Source organism: Typopeltis vanoorti, chromosome 1, assembly GCF_054136105.1.
Source record: "Typopeltis vanoorti isolate ZY-2024b chromosome 1, IOZ_Tvanoo_1.0, whole genome shotgun sequence".
In the NCBI taxonomy this organism is placed as follows: Eukaryota; Metazoa; Arthropoda; class Arachnida; order Uropygi; family Thelyphonidae; genus Typopeltis; species Typopeltis vanoorti.
In genome coordinates, this window is record NC_143549.1 from 176,836,666 (window position 1) to 176,864,013 (window position 27,348).

At 34.1% G+C, this 27,348-nt stretch overlaps 1 protein-coding gene across 2 annotated transcripts in view; it reads right to left on the bottom strand.

Annotated features, from left to right (window-relative positions):
• Positions 1–7,340: 7,340 nt before the first annotated feature.
• Positions 7,341–27,348, bottom strand: part of LOC150110664 (uncharacterized) — a 253,724-nt gene continuing 233,716 nt past the window's right edge. For both annotated transcript variants that reach the window (XM_090400164.1, XM_090400172.1), the window contains 2 exons: positions 21,537–21,767; positions 7,341–14,394 (listed from right to left, as the gene is read on the bottom strand). In XM_090400164.1, the coding sequence (XP_090256290.1) occupies positions 21,554–21,767 (214 nt within the window). In that variant the 3' untranslated portion in view covers positions 7,341–14,394; positions 21,537–21,553. The remainder of the gene's footprint in view (positions 14,395–21,536; positions 21,768–27,348) is intronic.

Here is a 27,348-nt window from a genome sequence, read left to right on the forward strand (position 1 = left end):
ATAATAAAAATACGGATGGCAGCAACCTAGAATGTAGGCACGATGACCAGACGCAGTTGAAATACGTAAAGTTATAAATCGAAGCCACATCAACATTTATTGTATTCAACAGACGAAATGAAAGGAGTCTAAATCAAGGAATATTGGAAATGGATACAAATTCATTCGGTGATTTCATCGACAGTGAACTTCAGGAGCATACTTTGAAAGTTACTCGGATAAGTGGTCGCATAATCACTATTAAATTAGCACTCGACGATCCACCATGCATGAACATTATCTCTGCTTATGCCCTGCAAACCGGCTGCAATGTTCCCAGAAAAGTAGTCGTTCTGGAATGATCTAGACTACTGTCTGCAGTTTATACCAGCAAATGAATTAAAATACAGTGATGATTTCAATGACCATGTAGGAAGGACGAGTGAAACCCAACAGAATTCACTGTAACCATGGTTATGGGTCTATAAACCCACGTGGTCAATGTATGATTTAGCAATTATTAACCCCTTAACATACAAAGACGTCTGTGACACGTCTTTTGTTGATCGCACCAAAATTGATTTTGAATTTTGGTTTCACATATAAATACAACCGAATATAGACGCTAGACAATCTTGTGCCTATTTCCTTTTAACCGAGAAAAGTTGCCAACGGCGAGTCAGCTATTTCGTTTGCGTTTGCACAAATTTCCAGCAAATCACCCTCGCCCAAAAAATTGGCAGAAAAACGACTGCTTTCTGATTTTTAATTGGTACGTTAAAGGGTTAATACCTTCTTCATGAAACTTTTTCTTCAACCTTTTGGTTCTGTCCACTGTTGGACGAAGGTCTCCCCATGATTTTCCAGCCCACTCGGTTTTCTGCCTTTCCCAACCATCTCACTTCTGCAATTTGTTCCAGATCATCCCTCCACCTTCTTCTCGGTTTTCCTCTTTGTCTTGCTCCATCCAGTGGTCTCCACTCTGTTGTTTTTCTAGTCCATCTCCCATCACTGCATCTGGCAATATGGCCAGCCCCATCTCCACTTAGCTTGTTTAATGTATTTTACAATATCCATGAAGCCTGTTTGAGATCTTATCCAGGTATTTGTCTTCCTATCTCTTATTATTTTTATCATACTTCTCTCCATGCGATGTTGTGTTGTTCTCAGCTTTTTGTTTAGGACTTCTGTTAAAGTCCATGTTTCTCCTCCATATGTTAGGAGACAGGAAGTATGCACTGGTCGAAAGCTTTCCTTTTTAGACTCACAGGGATGTTACTTCTGAATATGTCTCTCTCATTTTCCCATAAGCCATCCATACAAGGTGAATTCTTCGTTCAATCTCATTTCTTTGGTAATCCTCAAAGGATAACAATTGGCCGAAATATACATATGAAGTAACTTGTTCTATTTTATGGTTTTCAACTTTGACAGTTCTATGGTTTATGTATTTATTCATCATTATTTTTGTTTTTTCTCTATTTATTTTTAATCCAATTACTCTGGAGGCTTCGTTTAGCTGATTTAGTCTTTCTTCAAGATTATCTGCTATTAGGACAATATCACCTGCAAATTTCAGATGATGCAGCCTTTCTCCATTTATGTCGATTCCTTTTGTTTCCCAATCAAGGCTTCTAAAGACTTCTAGTGCAGCTGTAAATAATTTGGGAGATATGGTGTCACCTTGCTGGATGCCTTTTTGTATTGGGAACTTTTCACTGTTTTTATATAATTTAATTACAGAAGTAGCATTATTGTAAATATGTTTGTGTTTCAATATATGGTTTCTCAGTTCCATGGGTTTCAAGTGATTTTAGTGTTGCAGATGCTTTAACTGAATCAAATCCTTTTTCATAGTCTATAGGCAAGACATAAGGGTTTATTGTATTCAATATTGTATTCCAAAGTATTGTAATTCTTTCTAAATCCAGCTTGTTCACAGGATTGCATTCCCTCTAGTTTAGATTTTATTCTATTATTTATAATTTTTGTGAAGACTTTATATATGGTGGGGAATAGGCATAGGTCTGTAGTTTTTAATTTCTTCCTTATTGCCCTTTTTAAAAATTAATATTAGAAGTGAATTGTTCCAATTTGTTGGAATTTTTCTCTGTTTTAGGCATTTATTAAAAAGTTTAGTCAGCTGATTGATAACAGATCTTCCTCCCAGTTTTAAGAAGTCTACCATAACACGAAACTTACTGAACACCTTATTACATATAAAAATAGTAACCAAGTACTCAAATCATATTACAGCAAACTCCCTTTCCTCGACACCTTCAACGACTATAATACCAAGAGAACCACTCACCACATAACAGACTACTGGTAGCAGAGCCTGTGAGTCTGATGCTGAACCTAATGCCTGCTCATAGAGAAAAGATCTTTAAAAATTCGATGGCATAAACTTGACTAATAGGAGGGTTGAAATATGTCTGAAGCACTTGCGAATTACCTGCATCGACAGGAACTTAAGAGACTTGGTGAATAAAATATGGGCTGACTTCCCACGATACACACTAAACAGGCTGCATACCATTTACGCATATCGAAGAGGCCGATAAACGGCAACAAGGAAACCAGATGGTGGAAGGAGAAGTGAGGGACAAGCTTCTTAACAAGAAACTCCATTTCACATAATGCAGCGAACTAAAACCGAAGACGACCGCATTGCATATCAGACGGCAAAGAAGGATGCAAGAACTGTAGTACAAAAAGCTTGAAGCTCAGATAATTTTTATGCGTTACTCGAAATGGTCAAAAATGATAAGGAAATCTTCTAAATCTCAAAACAGGGACATTATAGTTCAAAATGCATCAAGGCAGTCAAATGCATAAAGAATGAAACGGGGGGAGGAGTGTTACTAACAAAGAATAAGGACATAAAACACAGATGGAAGGAGCATTATCATAATTTGCTAAATGAAACCTACCCTAGCGAGGTTTTGTCCGACCTACCAATAACAGAATGTCCTGTTATTGGTAGGTCGGGATAAATACCATTCTTATTACTGTACATCTTTTATTGATTTTATATTACACTGCTTTTGTGTCTTTTTTTTTCTTCCAGATTTGTAATTATTGTGTGAAGTGTATGAAGTGATATGTATGCAACATCTGCAATTTCTCCAAAGTATATGATCAGATTTTTGAAGAAACAAGACCCTAATTCTTTCATCAGTATATCATAACTGAAGGGACAAGTAAATGAAGACTGCATCACATTTTTTAAAATTAAAGTTTTTTTATTTTTATTTTATTTTGCATGGAAGAATGTGACAATGGAAAAAAAAGGTGCAAAGTGTTTTCTTTATAGGACTTTTACAAATTTCGTATCGCTTTCCTTTCATTGACAAAAATAAGACAACTGCAACCACGGAAAAATTGTAGTAAGTAGTTATCTAAATCTGTTAATTAGTGAAAGACAATATTCTGTAACATAATACTATCTGCTTTCCCCTTCAAATTGTTAAATAACTAATATATATATATTCACATTTTAAGTAACGGTTCAATGTGATATCAAAGTTAAGTTGGTTAGTTGTTTGAAATGATGGCTGAAGAAGATAAGGCTACGATATGAGTGTATTATATCTGTACCACGTGTTCTTATGGCTGGGGTTGCAGGATGACCCAACCCCAACTCCGTATGTAATACCAAGGTACATGCTTTCAGTATCTATTCTATAGCTTTCTGATTTGCACTGCATCAGTAACATGGATATTATCAAACGTTGTGTTGGTGATATATTCATCATGCTTTCCTGCTTATGAGAATTTATATAATGATTTTTTCAATTCAGGCTCCGATTGTAAAATAGTATCATGTATTCTATTTTTTCCCCTTGTCTGACCTGATTTCAAACTTTTTATACATTATCATACGCCCTCTGTCCAAAACGAAACTGAACTTTTGATAAAACAAGCCAATTATTCAAATCATTTCAATCAATACACTCTCCCTCAGCTTCAATACAACATTTGGCATGGTTAATTAATTCGCTAAATGAGTTTTTTTATATTGGTTTTTGGGATACTGTTGAGGGACGTGGTTACTGCCGCTTGAACGTTTTCAATGGTGTCGTATCGCTTTCCTTTCATTGACAAATGAAGTTGGGAGAAAAGAAAGAAGTATATGGTGATGAATGCTTATCCCGTACTCAAATTTAAGAGTGGTTTAAGGGATTTCAAAGTGGTCGTGAGATGCTTGAGGACGACAAAAAGCCGAGTTGTCCAAAAACTGGACTGAGCGAAGTTAACATCCAAAAAGAAGTGTGATTTCATCAAAGAAAACCCCAAATCGTCTGTGAGATTCCCCACAAGTTGACTAAGAAATGTATCGAATTAAACACTGCAGGGACCTCATTAAAACTGCTCGTAAGGACTCAAACTTCCTTGAAATGATCGTTACACAGGGTGCTAAATCCGGTGAATACAGCGAGTGATCCAACACACAAACTTGGTTTTTGCTCAAAAACTGTCTCCCAATGCCTGAACGATGAGATGGTGCATTATTGTGCAAAAGTGACCAGTTGCCTGCATCATGATATTCATGCCGCAAGCGACGAATTCTCACTATCAATCACTTCAAAACTTCGAGATAAAACTTACCATTGACTATTCAGCCAGGTGGAATGAAGTCTTTGTGGATAATGCCCTTGGAATCATAGAAACTAATCAGCATTGTCTTTACTTTTGACTTCTCCTAGCGACATTTTTTTCAGATGTCCCTCTTCTGGTAGTCTCCACTCAGCTTCAGGCTCATACTCAAAACACCATATTTCGTCACCAGTAACGATCATTTCAAGGAAGTTTGAGTCCTTACGAGCAGTTTTAATGAGGTCCCTACAGTGATTAATTCGATACATTTCTTAGTCAACTTGTGGGGAATCTCACAGACGATTTGGGGTTTTCTTTGATGAAATCACACTTCTTTTTGGATGTTAACTTCGCTCAGTCCAGTTTTTGGACAACCCAGCTTTTTGTCGTCCTCAAGCATCTCACGACCACTTTGAAATCCCTTAAACCACTCTTAAATTTGAGTACGGTATAAGCATTCATCACCATATGCTTTTTGAAGCATTTGATGTGTTTCAGTAAAACTTTTACCAAGTTTAACACAAAAGTCAATCGCAGCTCTCTGTTCGAAACTCATTTGTGACCGTTTGTCAAAACACACCGTCACTCTTGGCAGTATAACTCGGCTTCTAATGAAACAAATGTCATAAACAGTTGACACAACACTAATGAAGGTTGTTGCTTTTGACAACAAAAAGATACAACAGGTGGCGTCACTAGGCTCTTCTATTTTCGAAAAGTTCGGTTTCTTTTTGGACACAGGGTGTATTACTCACAATGTTAAATAATAGGGACTAATTAGGTATTCCTGTCTTATATCATTCTATATTTATTTGTTTCTAATCCTGCTCCAAACAATTATAATTCGAATCACCTCTTGATTCGAAGAAAAATGCTGACCAGCGAGGAAGAGTTTTAGTTTTGGGAAGAGACAGAAGTAGGAGGGAGCCAAATCGGGGAATAGGGTAGATGTTCCAACAATTCATAGTGCAGATCCCTTAATTTTCCCCATTGCCAAAATGCCTTTTTGAGCAGGTGCATCGTCCTGATGAAACATGATTTTTTTTTTTCTGCAAACCAGGTCTTTTCTCACAAATTTTTTTGTCTAGTCAGGTTAAAAGATCGGAATAATATTCTACAGTTATTGTTTTACCCTTTTCAAGATAATTAATAAACAAAATGCCTTTAGCATTCCAAAACACCGATGCCATGACCTTTCCTGCTGATGGAACCAACTTTGTCTCTTTCATGCTGAACAACCAGCTTCTGTCCACTGTTTTGACTGCTGTTTGAATTCTGGTGTGTAATGGTAAATCCAAGTCTCATCCATAGTAATAAATCGACGAAAAAAATCAGTCTTATTCTTGTTAAAATACTCCAAGCACTGTTCAGAGATTTGTATGTGAGTGCATTTTTGATCTGCTGTGAGCAAGTGCGGCACCAATCTTGTGCAAAGCTTTTTCATTTGCAATTTTTCATGCAAAATATATCCTACACGTTCTTTTGAAATGCCTATATTCTCAGCAATTTCACTCACTTTGACTCGCCTGTCATCCAATACCATAACCTGCACTTGATCAATGATTTCTGGTGTTGTTACACTTTTTGGACATCTTTCACGTGGATCTACTTCAAAGCTGGTACAGCCACGTTTAAATCAGCATCCCCATTTCTTAATGGTTGAAAACGAAGGAGAAGAGTGCCCATAAACTTTTATGAACTTTGAATGAATTTCTTTTGGCATTAAACCTTCTTTTTAGAAAGAATTTTATAACAGCACGATACTCAATTTTATCCATTTCAAGGGATACAAACAACACTTTTGCTTCAGACAGCTGTATGAAATAAACTACTTGATAAAATGACTTGCAATTTCACATGGATGCTTATGACAGATGTACCAACTTAAAAAAAAAATCGTGCTGATAGTGTTGCCATCTATGGTTAAGGCCAAAAACTTTCCAGACCACCCTTGTATGTACAGAACACTGAAAGAATTTTTCAAAACAGAAGTAGAAGGAAAGAACCCCCCCCCCCCCACACACACATGGAAAACTAAGGAAATGAACAGAAAACAAGAAATAAGTGGATTAAACTCCTACTGGAACGTAAATAATCTGGCTGCAGATAATGGAAACCTGCTGTTCACAGGTTTCCATTCAAACCCACTGTTGAGTTTTACTCAACAGTGGGTTTGAATCCCTACTATGACACAAGGAACCTTTGTAAGGTGTTTTCAATCAAATGGTGAGTTTGCCAAGATGGAGGGTTTTTACCTCTCCCAGAAATTCAAGGTTGTTTGTCCCTCAAAACAGGCAAGCCAGACAGGAGAACACAAATAATCTACAGATAAAAATGCAAAAAAAAACGAACAAGTGGGTGTTTGTTTCGTGAGTTGGTGAGGCTTTCCCAATAGGGACCTCACAGCCATCGTAACATCATTATTGTACACAACTTAATAATTCAACCGTCATGTATTTTTAACTAGCATAATTATTTTTTTCTCACTGGCCTGTTTCTTAAAACTTTGAAGCATCATATATCTGAATTTTACCAGAAACCTTTTTAGGTCAATGAGTAATATATTTTGTTTTTATTATTTAAGTAGATTTTTGACCATTATCAGAATAAATATTACATCATTATATTAACCTTTCACCTGCCAAAAAACTTCAATATTCACTCTGTGACAAACAAAAATTATAATTCCTTTAGGAAAAATTTATTGAAACTACCAAATTTCATAAAACTAGTAAATCACAACAATGAAAAAAATCTCACACTTTCAAGTCTTCATGAATTTTATTATGTGTAAGCAATATGGTAAGCGTATAATATTTACACATCTGTAGAAATACTACAATATTACTGTTTCTTTATAACACAGGTTAAACAAGATCACATTTATTCCAAAAAATTTTGGAAAAAAGCATATTTCTAAGTGTCATTAAAACATGACCCCAGTATCTTGAATAACAGTACTTAACTTTTTGTTTCTATTTTAGCCAGATAATTTATCCTCTGTTCATGATGGGTCCTTAGATCATATAAACATTCTGCTACTAACTTTTTTTTTTCTTTTTATGACAAACTTGCTAAACTCCAAGCCAATTGCCAAGTTTTTTCCCTTACCCATTAATTAAAGATCACATGTACAATTCACTAAAGTCTATTGATGTCACAACAAACATTTTGAACTGAGTACAAGGATTAAAAAATAATCAAAGAAATGTATTAAGATAAATCATCAAAATAAACAGGCTAAAAATTAAAATATAAAGATGAAATTTATTTTATTCTACATTATTTTCTTCTCTATAACTGGATAAAACTTGGCACACAGTGTAAAGTTAATTTTTACTTATACAAATAATATCACTAAGCATACCATACTTCTGTTGTATAGTATAACTCACTTAATAAAAGTACTCCCTTAAAGGGAACTTAATAATTTACAACAATCACTTTATGATGTATCTGGTGATGAATATACCATGTTTACTAGTGAAATGCAGATGACCTTGTATATACATAATTTGAACTATTTTACAATTCTAATGACACACAGCATATCAAAATTCTTCAAATGCTAAATTTTCAGTCTTATTACATTCTACTTAGTTTATTTGGAATGTTCTTATTCTGATATAATTTCAGTTCATACAATACACTACACGAAACAATGCCCAATAGCAAAAATGTACAAAAATTTACACCAATAACTGATACTAATCTATTTACAAAATGTAATTAATTACTTAATAGCACCATTATAAAATAAATATGTACATACAGTACTATAATGAAAACATTAAATGAACATATACATAGATAAATGGTGTACATATAATGGTGTAATATAAGAATCAGTTTCTGAATAGTATAATATTTCACATTAATTAAATTTATGCCATTTCAAAAGAATAGGGATAAATAATCTTAAATGATTCATGTTTTGTAAAAATGGAAAAGAAAAACCTTATTCAAGTAATGTGTTAGTTATTTGAATATATATATATATATTTTGGCACTTAGGTTATCAGAGAACCTGTATAACTCACACTATTACAGATAATAATACAACTGTTATGGTTTAGGACCACAAGATGGCAACTGCCTGCTATATCCCCCCCCCTCTCTTTCCTGAAAAGACTTAGTGAGCTCGATTTTATTTCCTTTTAGGAAATAAAAGGAATCAGAGGAATTAGGAAGTCCAGAATAGCCAAAAGGTCAGCAGCTCTGCTTTGTTCCACAGATCATGTATTGCAAGCCTCTAGCAATCATGAAGAAATTACAATTTTCAATAATTTTTCATCATGCACTATAAATAGCACACAGAATATTCTTTGATTTTTTTTTTTTTTTTTTTTTTTTTTTGTACTCTCCATTACAAACCTTTCACTAGTAGAATTAAAATGCCATCAAAGTCTTTCTTTTTTTTTCTTCTCCTTTTTTTTTGGGGGGGGGGGGAGAGATGATATGAGAAAGAAATAAAATTGTTTATGAACATTACTTAAATTAAGGGGATATTAAATCCCACATTGTTTTAAAACCCGAATAAGAAACTCAAAGATTGGAATCAGAGAGTTTCATGCCGAATATAGTAAACTATAAAAGTATCGGCGATTACTAGTGTGAGCTAATGCAAGTAGTCCTAGTACGTAGTACAATCTCGGGCAACTCGCAGCAAAGGTGGTAAAGTTCTGATCGCTATTCTTGGTATTTTCCAAAATGTAAAAACACATTTCCTAGGAAATGTATGCTGTTATTACATTATGGTGGGAGGTCACTACCCAGACCGGTTTCAGCCTTTTTTGAGGCTTCATCAGTGAGTAGCTAGACCAAATAAATACCAAAGGGTATAGCGAAAAGAATTTATATACTCTGCTATATGAGTTGTCAAAAAGGTACAACCATTAAGTTACTTAAATATAAAGAGCCAATAGGCTTCATTTCGGTGATATAAACATTATTTAAATTAAGGGGGTATTAAATCCCATATTGCTTTAAAACCGAATAAGAAACTCAAATATTGGAATCAGAGAATTTCATGCTGAATATAGTAAACTATAAAAGTTTACTATATTCTAGCGATTACTAGCGTGAGCTAATGCAAGTAGTCCTAGTACATAGTACAATCTCAGGCAACTTGCAGCAAAGGTGGTAAAGTTCTGATGGTCTAGCTACTCACTGATGAAGCCTCAATAAAGGCTGAAACAGGTCTGGGTAGTGACCTCCCACCATAATGTAATAACAGCACACATTTCCTAGGAAATGTATTTTTACATTATGGAAAATACCAAGAATAGCGATCAGTGGTCTTTACTCACTGATGAAGCCTCAATAAAGGCTGAAACCGGTCTGGGTAGTGACCTCCCACCATAATGTAATAACAGCATACATTTCCTAGGAAATGTGTTTTTACATTATGGAAAATACCAAGAATAGCGATCAGAACTTTACCACCTTTGCTGTGAGCTGCCCGAGATTGTACTACGTACTAGAACTACTTGCATTAGCTCACGCTAGTAATCGCTGATACTTTTATAGTTTACCATATTCGGCATGAAACTCTCCGATTCCAATCTTTGAGTTTCTTATTCGGTTTTAAAACAATGTGGGATTTAATATCCCCTTAATTTAAATAATGTTTATATCACCGAAATGAAGCCTATTGGCTCTTTATATTTAAATAATTGTTTATGAAGTTCAGCGGAAGTAACCAGCAAGACAAATGTACTGTATGGGCCTTGTAGCTTTAATTGCTTTGGCTACTATATACTCCAACCAAAATACCTAATATCCTTAAATACAGCTCTATGTTAGACCTCTCTCTCTTTTTTTTTACCCAAGAGTTAAAAGCTAATTCTTTATATAACATTTTTAAAATTAAAAATGAAGTTAAAAAAATGTTCATTTTTACTACTATTGATGAAATATGAAGTAGTAAAAAATACTTTCACTGCTTCAGGGTAACAAACTTTACAACAAGATAAGGATTAATATATGAACAAATATAGCATTTTTCTCAAAATAATGTTTTAAAAAATGCAATTTTGTATGGTATTTTATGAAACAGAATAGATATGGACATGGTCCACAATTTGAACTGTTATATCATAGTGCTCTCTCTCATTATACCCAAATACTAAAAGCTGTTCAGGCTTAAGCTTCAAATTCTATTGTAAAGAAAACTCACTACACCAAACTATCTTTGGTTGCTATGAGTTCAATGTAGTGAAAGTTGACTATAATAATCTCCCACCACCACATCTTTTTAGCAGAATATTGGTGGCATGATTCCACTAAAGATATTCTTCTAGGAAAAAAATTTCTTAAAAAAAATTTTTTTTGAAGTAAACAAGCAACATGTTGTATATCTAGTAAGGTTCCCTACCCACTTCTTATGTGGAAAAAAAATCATGGAAAATGTCATTCTAACATGAAGTAGATTTTGGTACTAATAAACTCCTCCCTAACCTAAGTGATTTTTCCAGTATTTCAAAAATAATGCACTAATTATAAAAGAACAATTTATTACGGGATAACTTATTTGTGACTCTAAAATGCCTACGTGATCGCGTTCTGATTTCTAACATTGCATTCCAATTTTTTTCATTACATGTAACGTAACTTACTGAGTTTATTCAAAATGACCGCAACTTCTGATGACAAAAAATCAAATTCATCACCAGAAGAGTTGTTTCATAACTTGGTTCCTGCACCACTGTTATAAAAAGAGAAAGCAAAAGTGATTTCAATGCTTATTCTGTTAACAAGCAGTTCCTCCACCTCTACATCTGAGCATTATTAGATGAAACTTGTACTCATTAGTTTATAAAGCCATGGCTTGAATCTTTACCTGTCTTACCCAATGGAATACTAAAACATTCAGTCTGTTAGAGTTCTATGGCAATGTATGGATATTTATGGAAATGTAAAAGTACGCAAGGAGAACATACAAATAGCTGCTTTTACCTACTTATGGAGCAGCAGAACAATAACAGAACATTATGTCAAGAAAATATGACCTCGAGATGAATGATTTCACCGAGAAACAGATAAATTAAAACACAAGCTGCTCTTTGATCCCAAGGAAATATTTCTGCTGCCATTGCATATTAAACTGTGCATCATGAAAAAATTTGTTAAAGCACCAAATAAAAATTGACTTGCCTTCCAGTAACCAATTGCAAAATTTCCAAAAAATTTCAGAAGCCAAACTTAGGAAAGTATTTGTTGAACCTCAAATTAAGCAGGCATTAAAAGATTAATTTGAAAAAAGTTTCACTAAAATTAAACTAGACAAGATATTCAGATAGCAATGAAGGTTTTTGAGCAGCAATAAAGTTGAAGATTCATAAGTTAATGAATTCATAATAAAGTACCACAAGATAGAAGCCAGGATATCACCAAAAATTCATTTTCCTTAATCCTTACTTGGACTCCTTTCTGAAAATTTTGGTGACATGCAAATTGAACATTTCTACCAGGACATCATGGCAATGAAGCAATGATAGCAAGGATAATGGAATACTAGCATGATGGGGCTACTATTAGTTTCTTCAAAAAATTACATGATAGTGTTCAGATGAGGTAGCTAATTACTATGAGCATTTTAAAATGTGTATTTTTTCTAACGATTTTTAATTTTCTTATTTATTGTAAATACAGTTATTATCCAAGTACAGGTATCCCTTGCTTAACGCAGTTTTGCTTAGCACGGGATTTGATTAACATGACGAAATGAATTGCGACAATCCCTTTATATACGCAGCAAGAGTTTTAAGTAACGCACCTTTAAATTTACCAAAATTCCACCAAATATGACATCATTGCAACTTTCAAAGCCTATTTTCCTAAAAACACATTCTCAAAGGCAGAAGAAACAACAATGAAAGAAAATGTGATTAGGCTCCAAAAATTATGGAAAAATTTAACATTAAACACAATTGAAAACATTCATGACTCGTGGCAGCAAGTGTCTTCTAGCTGAATGAAAGCTGTTTGGAAAAACCGTTTGCCAGAATGTGCTAATGACTTAGGTGGTTTTCAAAATCCTGTGAACAACGTGGTTGAAGAAATCATTGCAATTGGTGAAGACTTTGGTTTTGATGGTGTTGCAGAAGATGTTAAAGAATTATTGGATTCAAATTCAAAAGTTTCAGTGACAACGATCTTCTTGAAATTGAACAACAACGTGCATATGAAGACAATGAACAAATGGAATGTGAACATGAGATTCCAAAGGAGATAACAATCAAAGAACTGGATGGAATATTTCGCAGTTTAGAATCGCTTAAGCAGAAGTAATGGATATGCATCCAGATGTTAATCGAAGAATGCTTGGTTACCAAGTTTGAGAAAGTCATTTTGCTTGTTATCTTAAAATTTATTCTGATAGGAAAAAAAACTAAAATGGTTCAAACGACTCTTGATAACTTTTTTGATAAAAAAATTGCAATAACTTATGTAGGTACAAGCATTTATTTAACATTTACACTGTATTCATTTTTATCTTTCCTAAAAAATACCATATAAAATGAATTATTAATACAGTAATTGATCATGGACGAATTGTAATTTTTACCATTGATTATTATATTTGATTAACACGATTTTGATATACGCAGTAACATCGAGGGATTAATTAATTGCGTTAATCAAGGGATACCTATGTTCTTTTTACAAAAATAGAATTTTTTTAAACTTTTTTTTTAATCACTGAATAATACTCAGTGAGCCATATATTTTAGTATAGTTCGCTCACAGATTAGAGACCCTTCGACACCTCTGCGCATGTCAACAGAAGGAGAATCCATTCCAATAATAGGGTAATCAGTACATATTGTGGGATGAGTTGTTTATTATTACCTGTTGGAAAATTAACTTCTCTTTTATGATCATTGTAGACTATGTTGCTTGTATAACAGTTGGAAATTTTGTCTATAAAGCACGTGATTTCGCCTGTTGGCGACCAATTCGTAAGTCCTTCATTTCTTTCTCCCCTTCAGCATGAATTGACTATTCTTGGCAAGTTTCCAAGTGGAGATCTCAAAAGCGTGGGCATACTATATAACTGCAAAAGCGAATACTAATGTGCTGAAAGAAAGCAAATTCTATTTTTGAACTTTACAACCATAAGTAAATACAATCCACCTGCTGACAAATCATCTGAGTAGTCTACATGGAATAACTTTTCCTGTCAAGCGTTATATGATTATTTCTAAGAATCGAAGTAATCCTTCTCGTGTTTATTCTGAAATTTTTTTTATCAATAAAACACTTTAAAAAGTGTGTGTGTGTGTGTGTGTGTGTGTGTTTGCGCATGCACATTTGCATTGAAAGATGTATAACCGTTTATATTAACGGGTTGAGAAACTTCATACTTTATGAAAAAAAAAATATATTATTCATTGGAACCTCATTCCTCCATATCTTTGCCATCCCTGCTTGTACTACCCATTTATCTTATATATTTTTTATATACACAATATAAACAACAAACCTCAACAAAAACAAATTTCAACATTGTCCAACATTGTCAATAAATCTCTTTCTAGAGAATAAATCTATGTTACACTTTGTGAAAAATGAATATCTCAACAATTTGATATTACTTTTTGATACTTTGTTCGGAAATAAAGAGATTCTTGCTCTCTGCATCAATGCTTCTTTACAAGTCTATTATAATATAATATACAAAATACACAAATATTCATGTCACTGTGCTCCTTAACACAAAGTGTTTTTTTTTTTTTTTTTTTTGACTAAAGAAGCATTAGCAGGCACTTCAGATATGCCAGATGGCCACTTCTGCTGTAATGAAGATGAATGCTGAATAAAATAATATAAAATCACATTAAATATATATATATATATTTTCATTTTATGAAAATTATAACAAATGTGAACTTAACTAAATTTTTTTCTTTGTTTTGCTAAAATTAAATATAAACAGGTGCACTCTAAAGGGTGTATATAAATATATTTAATTAAGCGACATAGAAATATATGTCGATATAAAATGAAGTACTGAGTTTCATAATTCATCAGTAATATAAATCCATACGTAAAATACATGGCACCTAGTCTAGCCATAAATATTGTTACAACTTGAACAGCACATAAATCTTTAATCTATCAGCAAATCATTTACAGCTTTAAAGCACATACAAACCACATGTCGCACATAGCAGCATTCAATGTTTGAAATGTCCCCCCCCCCCCCCCTTTGACTTCATGAACACAAGACGTGAGGCCACATGTTGATGGCGTCATGAAAATCCAATGGAAATGCTGTCACTGCTCACTCTAAATCCACCTTCAGGCTGGTGATACTCAGGTATTGTTTCTTGCAAGCTACTCTCTCAAGCTACAACCACAATTTGAAGTCCCAAAGATTCAGATCAAGACTTTTAGACAGTCAATCAGGTGTGTGGTTGGGCACATTTATCTCTAACCACTGTTGTATGATTCTCACTTTGTGTACAGTGGCTGAATCCTGTTGAAAGGTTCTCTGCTTACCATAAAACAAGCTATTGTTCAGGGTCCATACCACAGGTATGGCCCCTGAACAATAGCTTCTCATCTATGAAGAGGATATCTGTGTGCATTGTTCGCATACCGCTGGAGAAGCACCTTTGATTTTATTACCCTCTGCTGCATAAATTGCGATGTTAGGAAGTATCCAGTAGAACAATAGGCCCTCACCCCCAGGTCATCAGTTAGTGCACTGACATTGTTCTCTGTGAAACAACATTAATCTTTCCACATTCTCACAGGATTACAGCAGAAGTATGCCTTCACAGACCTCAGAAACTGTTGCATCCTAACGTAGTATGGTTTTGACCTGTTCTTTGGTGGTCAGAGTTATAACTGTTAATAGTCGATGCAAAAACATCCTACTGATCCCATTTTTAGTATGTTGAAAATAACAAATGGCTGCATTCCAACCTTGTGAAGGGCTATTACAGCTACACAGTTCTCATAATCTCCTCAATTCATGTTAACCTATATATCAAGACAACAATCTCTCTCTGTCTCTTTCTCTCTACTGATAAACACGTGAATGTTGGCTGCTCACAGCATCACTAACAGAACCAGGTTCGCTGAATTCTGTGAGCAATGAGGCAGTGTGCAGAAGTTGTAACAGTATTTATGGCAAGATTGTGTATATCCACAGTGTAATATTCATTTATTTCCATCTACCAGTTTGGGTGGCTCTTTAGCCTACTTTTCATTTAAAAGATGTTAAATATATAGAACATTATCTCTTTCAAAATGTAAAAAAAACCAATACAGTTAATAAAGATGTATTGCATATCTTATGCATTAATGTTATTTATATATATATATATTTATTTATTTATTCACCCACTGAAGTTTTCTAAGTGTGTGTGTGTGTAAGAAAACGAAATGAAACTAGTTGTGTACTCAAATAAACAGTTTTTCCCATTTTGGTATCTGTCAACTTCTAGTCATTCAATTAATTTTTTATTATGTCATATAGCCAAGTAAATCTATCACAGAAGCTCGAAGATGATAACTTCTATGCATCAGTTTGGTTTACAGTAAACTCTCACTATATCAAACTCAGAGTGGCCAAGGGAATAGTTTAATGTGGACAGTTTGTATTGTGAATTTCTCTTAGAAAGCTATTGGACCTATGGGGATTTGGATGGGACTAAGTTTGTAATGGCACACAAATTTGTTATAATGGTGTTTGCTATAATGAGAGTAGTCAACTGCATTTTCTATGCTATTTACATCAGCTTACATATGATCAAGAATTAATTAGATTAAAGCACAATGTAGCAAATGTCTTAAAAACAAGTTTTCTGGTACAATATCAGAGATAATACACACCTCTGAAGCACTTAACTTTTTCTATTATTGCTGTTGTTGCAATTTCTTCTACTGGATTAGATGGTCATCATACTTGACAAGAAACTTTTGGTTTCATCCACACTTTACCCTAGTGTAGCCAATAAAGTTTGGAAATTACTTAACTTTGAAATTAGCTATATTTATATTGAAGGCAGTGCAAGTTGTTCTAAGTAATCCACAATGCAGAGGACATGCCAGACAGTTTTGACAAGTGTTGAGATCTCATCAGCATGAAATTGAAGCTAGATTGTAAAAATATGTTAACTAGGAAATACTCATATTTTCAGAAGTTTACAGGAAACTGAAGGAATGATAGAAGCCAGTTCAGTAGAACAGCAGTCAATAATATCCGCATAACATTTTGAAATCATAACATCACTCAATAACTGGAATCTTTGTATTCAACATAAAAGTATGTAGAGAAGAGGTTTATGCGGAAACAGAATGTTCAAAAGAAAGTGACTGGGGAGAGTGTGCAAGAAAATATATATATATATATATATATATTGAGGATACCAAGTAATTTTATAAACTTGTTTTTTTTTTTTTACTCCTCTCTTCAGGGTCTAGCTACTCACTGAGGAGACCTCAAAAAAGGTTGAAATTGGTCTGGGTAGTGACCCCCCCACCCCATAATCTATAACAGTATAAATCTCTTAGTGAGATGTGTTTTACATTATGGGGAAATACTAAGAATAGTGATCAGAGCTTTACTCACCTTTACAACGAGTTGCCCTGATGTTGCACTACCTTTAGACTTGAACTACGTTCAGGCGCAAACTTAACCGTTTTGCTTACTTGGGAGAAGGAGTAAAAAAAAAACCAAGTTTATAAAATTACTTGGTATCCTTAATGTATATTATCCCCAAGGTAAAAAACATTTTACATATATATATGTAATTAATTTTTTAACTTGGGGATACTGTATATTAGGGTTACCATGTAATTTTATAAGCTTGGTTATAATGAGTTGCCTGGTGTTGTACCATCTTTAAACTTGAACTTCAGGCGCAAACTTAATTGTTTGCATACTTGGGATTAGGAGTTAAATAACCAAGCTTATAAAATTACTTGGTAACCCTAATATATATATACACACACACACACACACACACACACACACACACACACACACACACATTTTCAGAATTTAATTTTATTCGGTTGGAATATTATGAAAAACCTTTAATGACTAATAACAAGAGATAAAACGATGACAAGATATATTTAAAAAGATACTACTAGTTTACTAGTTTCATTGAATAGATCAACATCCTCAGGTATCATAATCAAAGAAGTATATAAAAAATTACAGAGACTTAAAATTGTAATAACAGAACAAGTATAAAAAAGACAGTAGCGTGTTTGAAAAACAAATGCGACTATGAGTTCCAAACAAACGTATACTACGCGCTGTCGCGAGTGCGCCAGTACTGAACAGAAGCAACATGTGCATCAGAGAGATTGTAACTCAGGCTGTTGTTGATATGAGAGGAATCTAGAGAAATTTCCCTGGATTCAACAATCTTTCTTTCGAGTTCATCGTAGCACACATGAATGTTAGAGGTTTCAGCCCAGTTTACAATGTGTTGGCGGCCTTCGTCTGTGTTAGGTGAAAAGAGAACGTGGCTAGAGAGAGCGCTAGCTGTAATACTGTTATATGAGATGTCTCGACGATGTTCTTCCAAACGTAGAAGGATGGATTTAGCAGTCTGGCCATAGTATGGCTTTCCACAATCACATAAAATCATGTACACTTACATTCTCTTGTAAGCGATGTCCCTCCTGTGCTCCTCCATACGCAATTCAATAGACTTGCTCGTCTGGCCAAAATAAGGGATGTCGCAGTCACACAATATCTTATACACACCTGGATATTTTAGATTGTGATGGCTAGGCTTTGGACAGCTCACTAGAGAGCGGATCTTAGAAAGCAGAGTAAATAAAGTTCGAATGTTACATTTTTTGAGAACTTTGGCTAATTTTTGAGAAACTGCGCTTATGTATGGAATAGATATATTGCCTTTAACATTATTCATTTCTTGAGTATGGCAACCAGGAGGATTAAAAAGGAGTTTTTTAGTAATTTTTTGAGAATAACCATTCAATCCGAAGGTAGATGTAAGAAAATTGATTTCTTTACGAAGTTCATCTGGGTCGTCAAGAAGAGAGCGAGCTCTATGCGCCAAAGTAGAAATAATTCCAAATTTCTGAGGAGGGAAATGATGGGACTGACTATGGAGATATCTATTGGTGTGGGTAGATTTTCTGTACGAAATTTTAAGTTATTCAGAAGAACGGGTTAGTTTCACGTCCAAGAAAGGCAGGGAGCCATTAGTTTCAAACTCAGCCATGAATTGGATATTCGGGTGTTGACTATTGAGATGTTCAAGGAAATCCAGGAGAGAATCACGTCCATGGCTCCAAATGAGGAAAATGTCATCCACATATCGTTTCCAAATTCTAGGTGCTAAGGAATAGGAAGAGATAGCTTTAACTTCAAAATCTTCCAGATAAATGTTGGCAAGTACAGAAGATAAAGGATTACCCATTGCTAGACCATGATTTTGCTTGTAGATGGCGTCTTGAAATCTAAAGATTTGAAGACGTGAAGCAATGAGTAAGTAAGGCTAACATTTTTTTGGATAACTTGTCATTGAGAAGTGTCAGGACTTCGTCTGTTGGAACATTTATGAACAAGAATACTATGTCAAAGCTAGCCACGATTTCATTTTCTTTAACAGTAATATCCTTAATGTATGATACAAAATCCGTAGAGTTATTAATAAAAGACGAAGACTTGCCCAAAAAACATTTGAGGTATTTTGAGAGATGTTTTGAAAGGTTGTATGTTGGTGAATCAATGCCTTCAACGATGGGACGAACTGGGGTAATTTCCTTGTGGATCTTGGGAACTCCATATATACGTGAAATAAGTGGATGCAGAGAGCGAAGAGAAAGGCGAATGCAGGAAAATCTCCTTCTTACATCAAAAACTCAAAAGACTTCATCTCTAAAATTAAAAATATAAAACTCAAAAATTCCGATATTATGGTGAGCTTTGACGTGGTAGCACTCTTCACAAACATTCTAACTCAAGAGGTTCTTAATATTTTAAGCAACAAGATCTCAAAAAAGATGTTTGCTCTGCTATCACATTGTGTTAACTCAGGCTACTTTGAGTTTGAAGAGAAAATTTATAAACAGAATAAGGGATTGGCAATGGGCAGCCCTTTGTCTCCAATACTAGCCAACATTTTTTTCGAGGATTTCAAACAAAAGGCAATCTCCTCTGCTACACTTAAACCTAAAATATGGCTGAGATACGTCGATGACATTCCTTATTTGGGAATACGGTATAGATAATCTTCACACTTTTTTAAATCACTTAAACAACTTCCACCCAGACATCAAATTGACAATAGAAATTGAAGAAAATGGATCTCTGCCTTTTTTAGATGTCAAACTTACTAAGATGTCTGACTCCATAAAAATCTCGATCTTTAAAAAATCAACGCACACGGATAGATACCTGCATGCATCCTCACACCACTATCACACCTCACAGCACAGAAGTTGGGAATCATCTACACTCTATCACATCGTGCTAGATCTGTATTGTCAGATGAGGAAGACATAAAAAATGAACTACAACATCTAAAAAGAACCTTCGCAAATAACGGCTACTGTTCAAAAACTATTAATAAACAACTATACCGCCGTCATCAAAACAACATAGAAACACAGGACAACCCAAAGGTTATATCTCTTTACCATACATCAGCTCGCTCTCCCAGAAACTAAGAAGAATTTTGAAAAAATGTAACATAAAAACATGCTTTTCTACTCTTCTTAAACTCAGATCAATTCTAAGCAAAACCAAACAGGCTCACAACCATGTTCAGTTTCCAGGGCTGTATAAAATCATATGTGACTGCGGGAAGCCATAGTATGGCCAAACTGAGAAGTCTATCCTCCTATGTCTCGAGGAACATCAAAGGGACATTGCTTACAACAGAACCAGAGCAAGTGCCCTCTCAAGCCGTCCTGTTCTCAGTGAACACAAATAGTGAAGGCAACGTGAGATAAACTGGACAACTTCAAACCTTCATATATGCCATGACGAGGTAGAACGCCACATAGTTGAGTCTAAGGAAACTGTCCTGGACTCTCATCACATAAACAGTAACCTTAGTTACAATTTATCGGACTCATCTAGCTTTGCTATCAGATACTGGCACACTCGTGAAGTCAAATGCTCGCAGATGCCTAACAATAGAACTTTAGCCTGGACTGTAGCTACAGTTCAAACTTAACTGAAGTTTATTTAACACTACAAAGAAACATTGTAGTGGTACAATGTTTCTTTGTAGTGTTTTTTATTTTGCTTTCAATGTTCTCACACCTGAAGAAGTCAGCTTTCTGACAAAACGTTGTGTGTTAAATAAATTAATTGTTTGCTAATTCTCGAATTTCAGTCAGTATAAAAAAATATGAATATGAGTTACCTAACAAGTACCTAAAGTTTCACTTCCTTTTCATTGCCTGCATAGAATGTATTCCCTAATAATATCTCTGTGACATGAAATATTATAAGCATTATACTGACTTTTGATTTCATTCTTCAGTACTTTGTATTATTTCCATTAAATCTAATGAGTTCTGAACAACATTTGACTGCATAGATGGTTAGGAATGATAGTTATCTCTTTGTAGACTGACTAGAAAACAAAAATATATTCCATCACTGGCAAGGAGGAGGGAATACTAATAAAGTTAGATGTTAATAATTTCTGCTTTGCATATACAAGCTATGAATAGTCTGATGAATCACAAGCATTTTGTAACAGCATGCTGGAGATGTATCAAATTTAAGAAATGGATGTTGCTAAAAATTTTATAACCTCCATTTCTTAAATATGATACATCTCCAGCATGCTATTACAAAATGCTTGATTCATCAGACTGTTCATAGCTTGTATTAATACCAGCATCATTAATACTAATTGGTGTACTAATTAGTTCAAGTATAAAGTAGTAGTTATAACAGCATAATAAAATCAACTGAAAACATTAAAGCTACCACCCACCTCTTCCAGCTAGCAGTTCAAGAGGAATGAATGCCTGCATGATTTGGAGTCGAAATATTAGAGTCATTCTGGGATCTAGACACAGTTTCAGCATCCTGTTCATTCAAAAGGGCAGTTCGTCCTGATGAACCACTTACATGACTTATGGTTGTACCAAATTTGTGACCTAAAATCTTCACAGCTGAAAATTTAGCACGTTGATAGGCCTTCAAAAAGGAAAATCCAAGCAACCTAAAAAACGAAAATAATTATTATAAAAGGCTGCTTCAGTTCATTTCTCCAGAATTATACAGAATTTCAAATAAGTCTAAAAAATACACAGGTATTCTTAAATTAAGGTGGTCTAACGTATATATTCTAATATTCATAAATATCTTCACTGTATTTGTTTTCTTTTTTTATGACAATCTCAACCATGAAAAGCTGTACACCAACAGCCTGATTAATATCACGGATAGCTCTAAGGGTTAGCTAATTTGGGAGCTCTGTTATAAAGACCAAACATGATTCTTTTCCAAGTCTCTTGAAGCTTCCAAAATAAGCAAAGTGTTCTCAAACCAAGCAATTATAATCATATACTATCTAGAAACATTCACAAACATCCATTTCCATTAAACAGTGGAATATGAAGCTACAAATTATGTGATATGATAGTCAAATAAGCATGCAATCAGACTTAACCAATACTAGTTTAAATTTCATATCGCTGTCAAAAAGAACAGTAAAAATCATGAATTTGCTTTATTTTCTAAAACAAGAACATATGTTCTTTACACCACTACCAAACAGACAGACCATATTCCTTTGTTCTCCAATATCATCACAAATGCTGAATAAACAAGTAAGGAAAATGATTAAGACAATTCATAAAAAGACGTGTCTCATAATAGAATTATTGTATACTGACACCACTCATTATCATAGCAACTGAACTTAGAACTATTATAGACTTTTGTTAGATCGTAATTTCTTCTCAATCACGTTTTATTGTCTTATAGCTCTCTCTCTCTCGTTAGTATTTAATTGGTTGTAGGCTGATATATCAATCGAATATGAAGAAAATTTATATTATACTGTGCCACTCGTATTCTGAATTGCAAGAGCAACTTAGATAAATCAACCTTCAACTGTACTAGGTTATCATAAGCTGATTTTTGGCCGAAGTTTTTATTTTTATTACATAGGGTTCCTGCTGAGATTCTTATTATTTTAATGAGCGGTGCAATGAAACAATCAGGCAAATACAACATTCAATTCAAACAAAATTATTTAATGCAGTGTCACATAAATTACATCATAGCAGCATTCCAACAGGGACATTACAATTAAATGAATACAAAACTCTCATTAAGATTCTAGTATACCACTCAGCTGAGCTCAAACTATAATTAAAGATTATATTTAACAGATCTTATCCTTCTTGTTACAAAGGACTTCTATCATAACTTTACTCTGATCAAGGTTATATTTCAAAATATTTAAATATCAAATCAGTTCAAGATATTCAGAATGAATACAACTCATGAATCATCAGACACTCATTTGTACTTCTCTAAGCTCAGTGAATCAATTTTAGTTCTTGTAAGTTTGAGATTCCTAAATTACAACAAATAGGCTTCTCAGTATTCTCGTTCAGTCAATGAACACCTAATTCAATAACATAGCATTTATCACTTGAAGAGGGAAAAGTCTTAGCACATCACACATTAAATCTTGACCCACTGAATACAGCAACTAGGAACAATATACTATCAGTGGAATTAATTTTCGTTACTTCTCACTATGCCTTACTTCATGTAATGTATGTCTGTTATATTATCTGTAGACTGGTCCCTATTTCTTTCTTTATACTTCCTCTCTTCTTCTTGTTCCTTCCCCGCCAATGCTATTAGAGTAATTCGAGGGCTAGTGGGTGAATCTTTTCTATTTACTTTATTTTCTACCTTTAGTAGTGAGAGGAGTAGCCTATTTTAAGCAGTGGGAGTTTGCTGCTCTCCCAGGTTTGAAACCATACCATAATGGTTTCCTGAGGAAGGCAACGGGAAACCACCTCAGTATTATTTCCAAGAAAATATGGTGAACTCGGCAAATTTAGTTTCCACAACTGGCAAAAATGGGGTCTATCGGCAAACGATGGATGTCATGCCCGGCAGAAGAAGAAATGAGGCTTCTCAGGTCGTTAACGTATGAAATCCGCAAATAGACGAGGATGGGATCCCAAGTATTGAGGAAAATAGGAAGAAAATAAGACATACAAGAGAGAATGAGATAGAAACTATACATGTTGCAACTTGGAATGTAAGAACAATGTTAAGAGCTGATAAATTAGAGAACTCGAAGAAAGAAATGGAGAGGAATAAATTGGATGTGGTTGGTCTAAGTGAAGTCAGATGGGAAGATATAGGAGATTTTGAAAGTGATGGTTATAGAATTATATATTCCTGTAGAACGGGGGGGGAAATGGAGTAGCATTTGTTTTGAATGAAAAGGTTAAAAATTCAGTAGAAAAAATAATATATAAAAGTGACAGGGTGATTATGATTAAACTGAAAGCAAAGCCTGTGGACATAATGATTATACAGATATATATGCCCACAAGTGAACATGATGAAAATGAAGTAGAAGAGATACATAATCAAATAGAAGAGATAATGGAAGAAGACAGAACTAAAAGTGTACCATCTGGATGGGAGACTGGAATGCAGTGGTAAGTGAAAAGGTAGAGAAGGGAATAACAGGAAGATATGGCCTTGGAAAAAGGAATGAAAGAGGTGAAAGACTTATAGAGTTTGTAAAAGACACAAACTAATCATTGGTAATACTTGGTTTAAACTTCCAAAGAGAAGAAGATATCCATGGAAAATGCCAGGTGATATCGCAAGATACCAGACTGATTATATGTTAATACAAAACAGGTACAGAAACAGTGTAAAAAGGATATCAACATATCGAGGAGCTGATATCGACTCAGACCATAATTTGCTTGTTATGGAATTAAGAATACGATATAAGAAAATAAACAAAGGTAAAAACAAGAAAAAGGTGGAACCTAGAAAAACTGAAAGGAGATGTAGGTAGGAAATTCAGAGAAGAACAGGAAAATAAAATAAAGAACAAAGAGAATATATCTGAAAAAACTATGGATGTTAATGCAAAATGGAATCAACTGAAAAACTTGATATACAGCTGCTGAAGAGATAGGTTTTGTGGAAGGGAAAAGAATTAAAAAGCCATGGATTACAAATAAGAAAAATGGAAGAAAGAAGAAGATGGAAAAATGTAAACACTGAAGAGGGAAGAAGAAAATACAAAGTATTAAATAATGAACTGAGAAGAGAAACTGATAAAGCAAGAGAGGAATGGTTTAAAACAGAATGCAAAGAAATTGAAGAAATGGAAAAAAAGGGGACGATATGATAAAATGTTTGAAAAAGTAAAAGAAATTACAAATATTAAAAAAAGCATAAGAAATCTGCCATTAGAAGATAAGCAAGGAAAACTGATTTATGATATTGAAATACAGGGTGAAAGATGGAAGGAATACATCGAAGAACTTTATGCAAAAAAATAAGACCAACAAAAATTGAATTGGAAGAGCAAAATGAAATCTCAACGGAAGAAAGAGGTCCTGAAATACTAAAGAGAGAAGTAGAAACAGCAATTAAGGAATTAAAAAGTGGAAAGATGGAAGGAGTGGATGGAATACCTAGTGAAATCCTAAAACAACTGGAGAACAAAGGTATAACAGAAACATGGAAACTCTGCAACCTCATTTACAAAACAGGAGTATGGCATAAAGATTTCACAGAGAGTATTCTTATACCAATTGAAAAGAAAAGCAATCCTGCTAAGTGCAGTGACTACAGAACTATAAGCATACTCTCACATGCCTCCAAAGTACTGCTAAGAATATTAAATCAAAGATTGTATAATAGAGTGGAGTATTTTCTGGGGGTGATCAATTTGGATTTAGGAAAGACAGAGGAACCAGAGATGCAATTGGAGTAATGAGGACCATATGCGAAAGGAATACAAAAGTAAATAAAGAAGTTTATATTTGTTTCATCGACCTTGAAAAAGCATTTGACATGGTGAAATGAGAAAATCTGATGGAAATATTACGCAAAATAGGTTTAGATAGGAGAGACCGAAGGTTAATAGCTGAATTATATATGAACCAGACGGCCATAATAAAGACAAAAGTAGGAAAAACTAAAAAATGTGTGATTGGCAGAGGCGTAAGACAGGGGTGCTGCCTGTCACCGACGCTCTTCAATATATTTGCAGAAGAAATGATAAAAGAAGCATTTTATGAAGAGGAAAGAGGAATCACTATTGGAGAAAGAACAATACAAAATATTAGATTTGCAGATGATCAAGCAACATTAGCTAATACTGAAGATGAACTATAGCACCTAATGCAAAAATTTAAAAATATATGCAAGAAATACGGTTTGAAAATTAACACAAAGAAAATAAAAGTGATGAGAGTCTCCAGGAAAGCAGGAAGTATCAAGGTGATGATGAATGGAGAAAGTGTAGAGCAAGTGAGACAATACAAATACCTTGGTAGTATAGTACAAGAAAATGTGACATAGAAATAAAAGAAAGAATTAACAAAGGAAAATATGCCTTTTATAGCAAGAAAAATTTGTTTATTAATAAAATGAATAAAAATCTAAAGAAAAGGCTTATTAAGTGCTATATTTGGAGTATGACCTTATATGGGTCAGAAACATGGAACAATTAGGAAGAAAGAAGCTAAAATGTTGGAGGCATTTGAAATGTGGTTATGGAGAAGAATGGAGAAAATAAAGTGGGCTGAAAAAATCACCAATGAAGAAGTATTACAAAGAGTTGAAGAAGAAAGGAATTTACTAAAGACCATAAGAAGAAGAAAGCATAACTGGATAGGACATGTATTAAGAGGAGACAGCCTACTGAAAAGAATGATAGAAGGGAAAATTGAAGGAAAGCGACCAAGAGGAAGAAGACAACTAATGATGCTTGATGATATAATGGGAACAAGAAGATATCAGGAAATGAAGGAGGAAGCAAGAGACAGAGGAAATTGGGGGAAGAGAATCTGCTGTGTTATACCATTGGACCTGTCAAGAGACAGAACACTAATGATGATGACTTCTCACTAAGTATAGCAAAGGTAATCTTACCAGGATATAGCTTCATCACATCATAGGGAGATCGAACAACATTTTTAAAGTCCTTGCTGACTTTTACTTTGTAATAACACAGACTTAAACGAATCTTCCATTTCCGCGACTGATTTATGGACTCGGGAGAATATAACCTTTATGCACTTGGTTTAAATTATATACCTATTTCTTCTTTTTTTTGATACGTATTATCCTATTTCCTGCACTATTCCACTGTTAGGCGTTAGGAAGTTTTGGTATAAATCCAACTCAGAAAAAGGTAAGTCAAAATACCAAGCAATTCCCGGTCCTTTAAATTCCGTTTTCAGCATGTCAAAATTCCCTTCCAGTCTCCAACTACTGTTCTTTATATTTCCCTACTTGATTCTCTTTTTTACTTTCGTTTTCGTATCCACTCCTTCCTTTTTCCCGCCAATAACTGGTTCTCACCGGTTAGGCTCACATCAAACTTGTTTTTTCCTTCGTATATAGTAGTTCAAGTTCCAGCACGTGCTAGGAGAAATTTGCATGTTCTCTCATAACAACCAATCAAATGATACCACAAAGAATCTTCTGGATATATTAAAATTACATATATTACAGTTTCTTATATTATATTAAAGGAATCAAATTCACAAAATTAATGATATTTTAATACA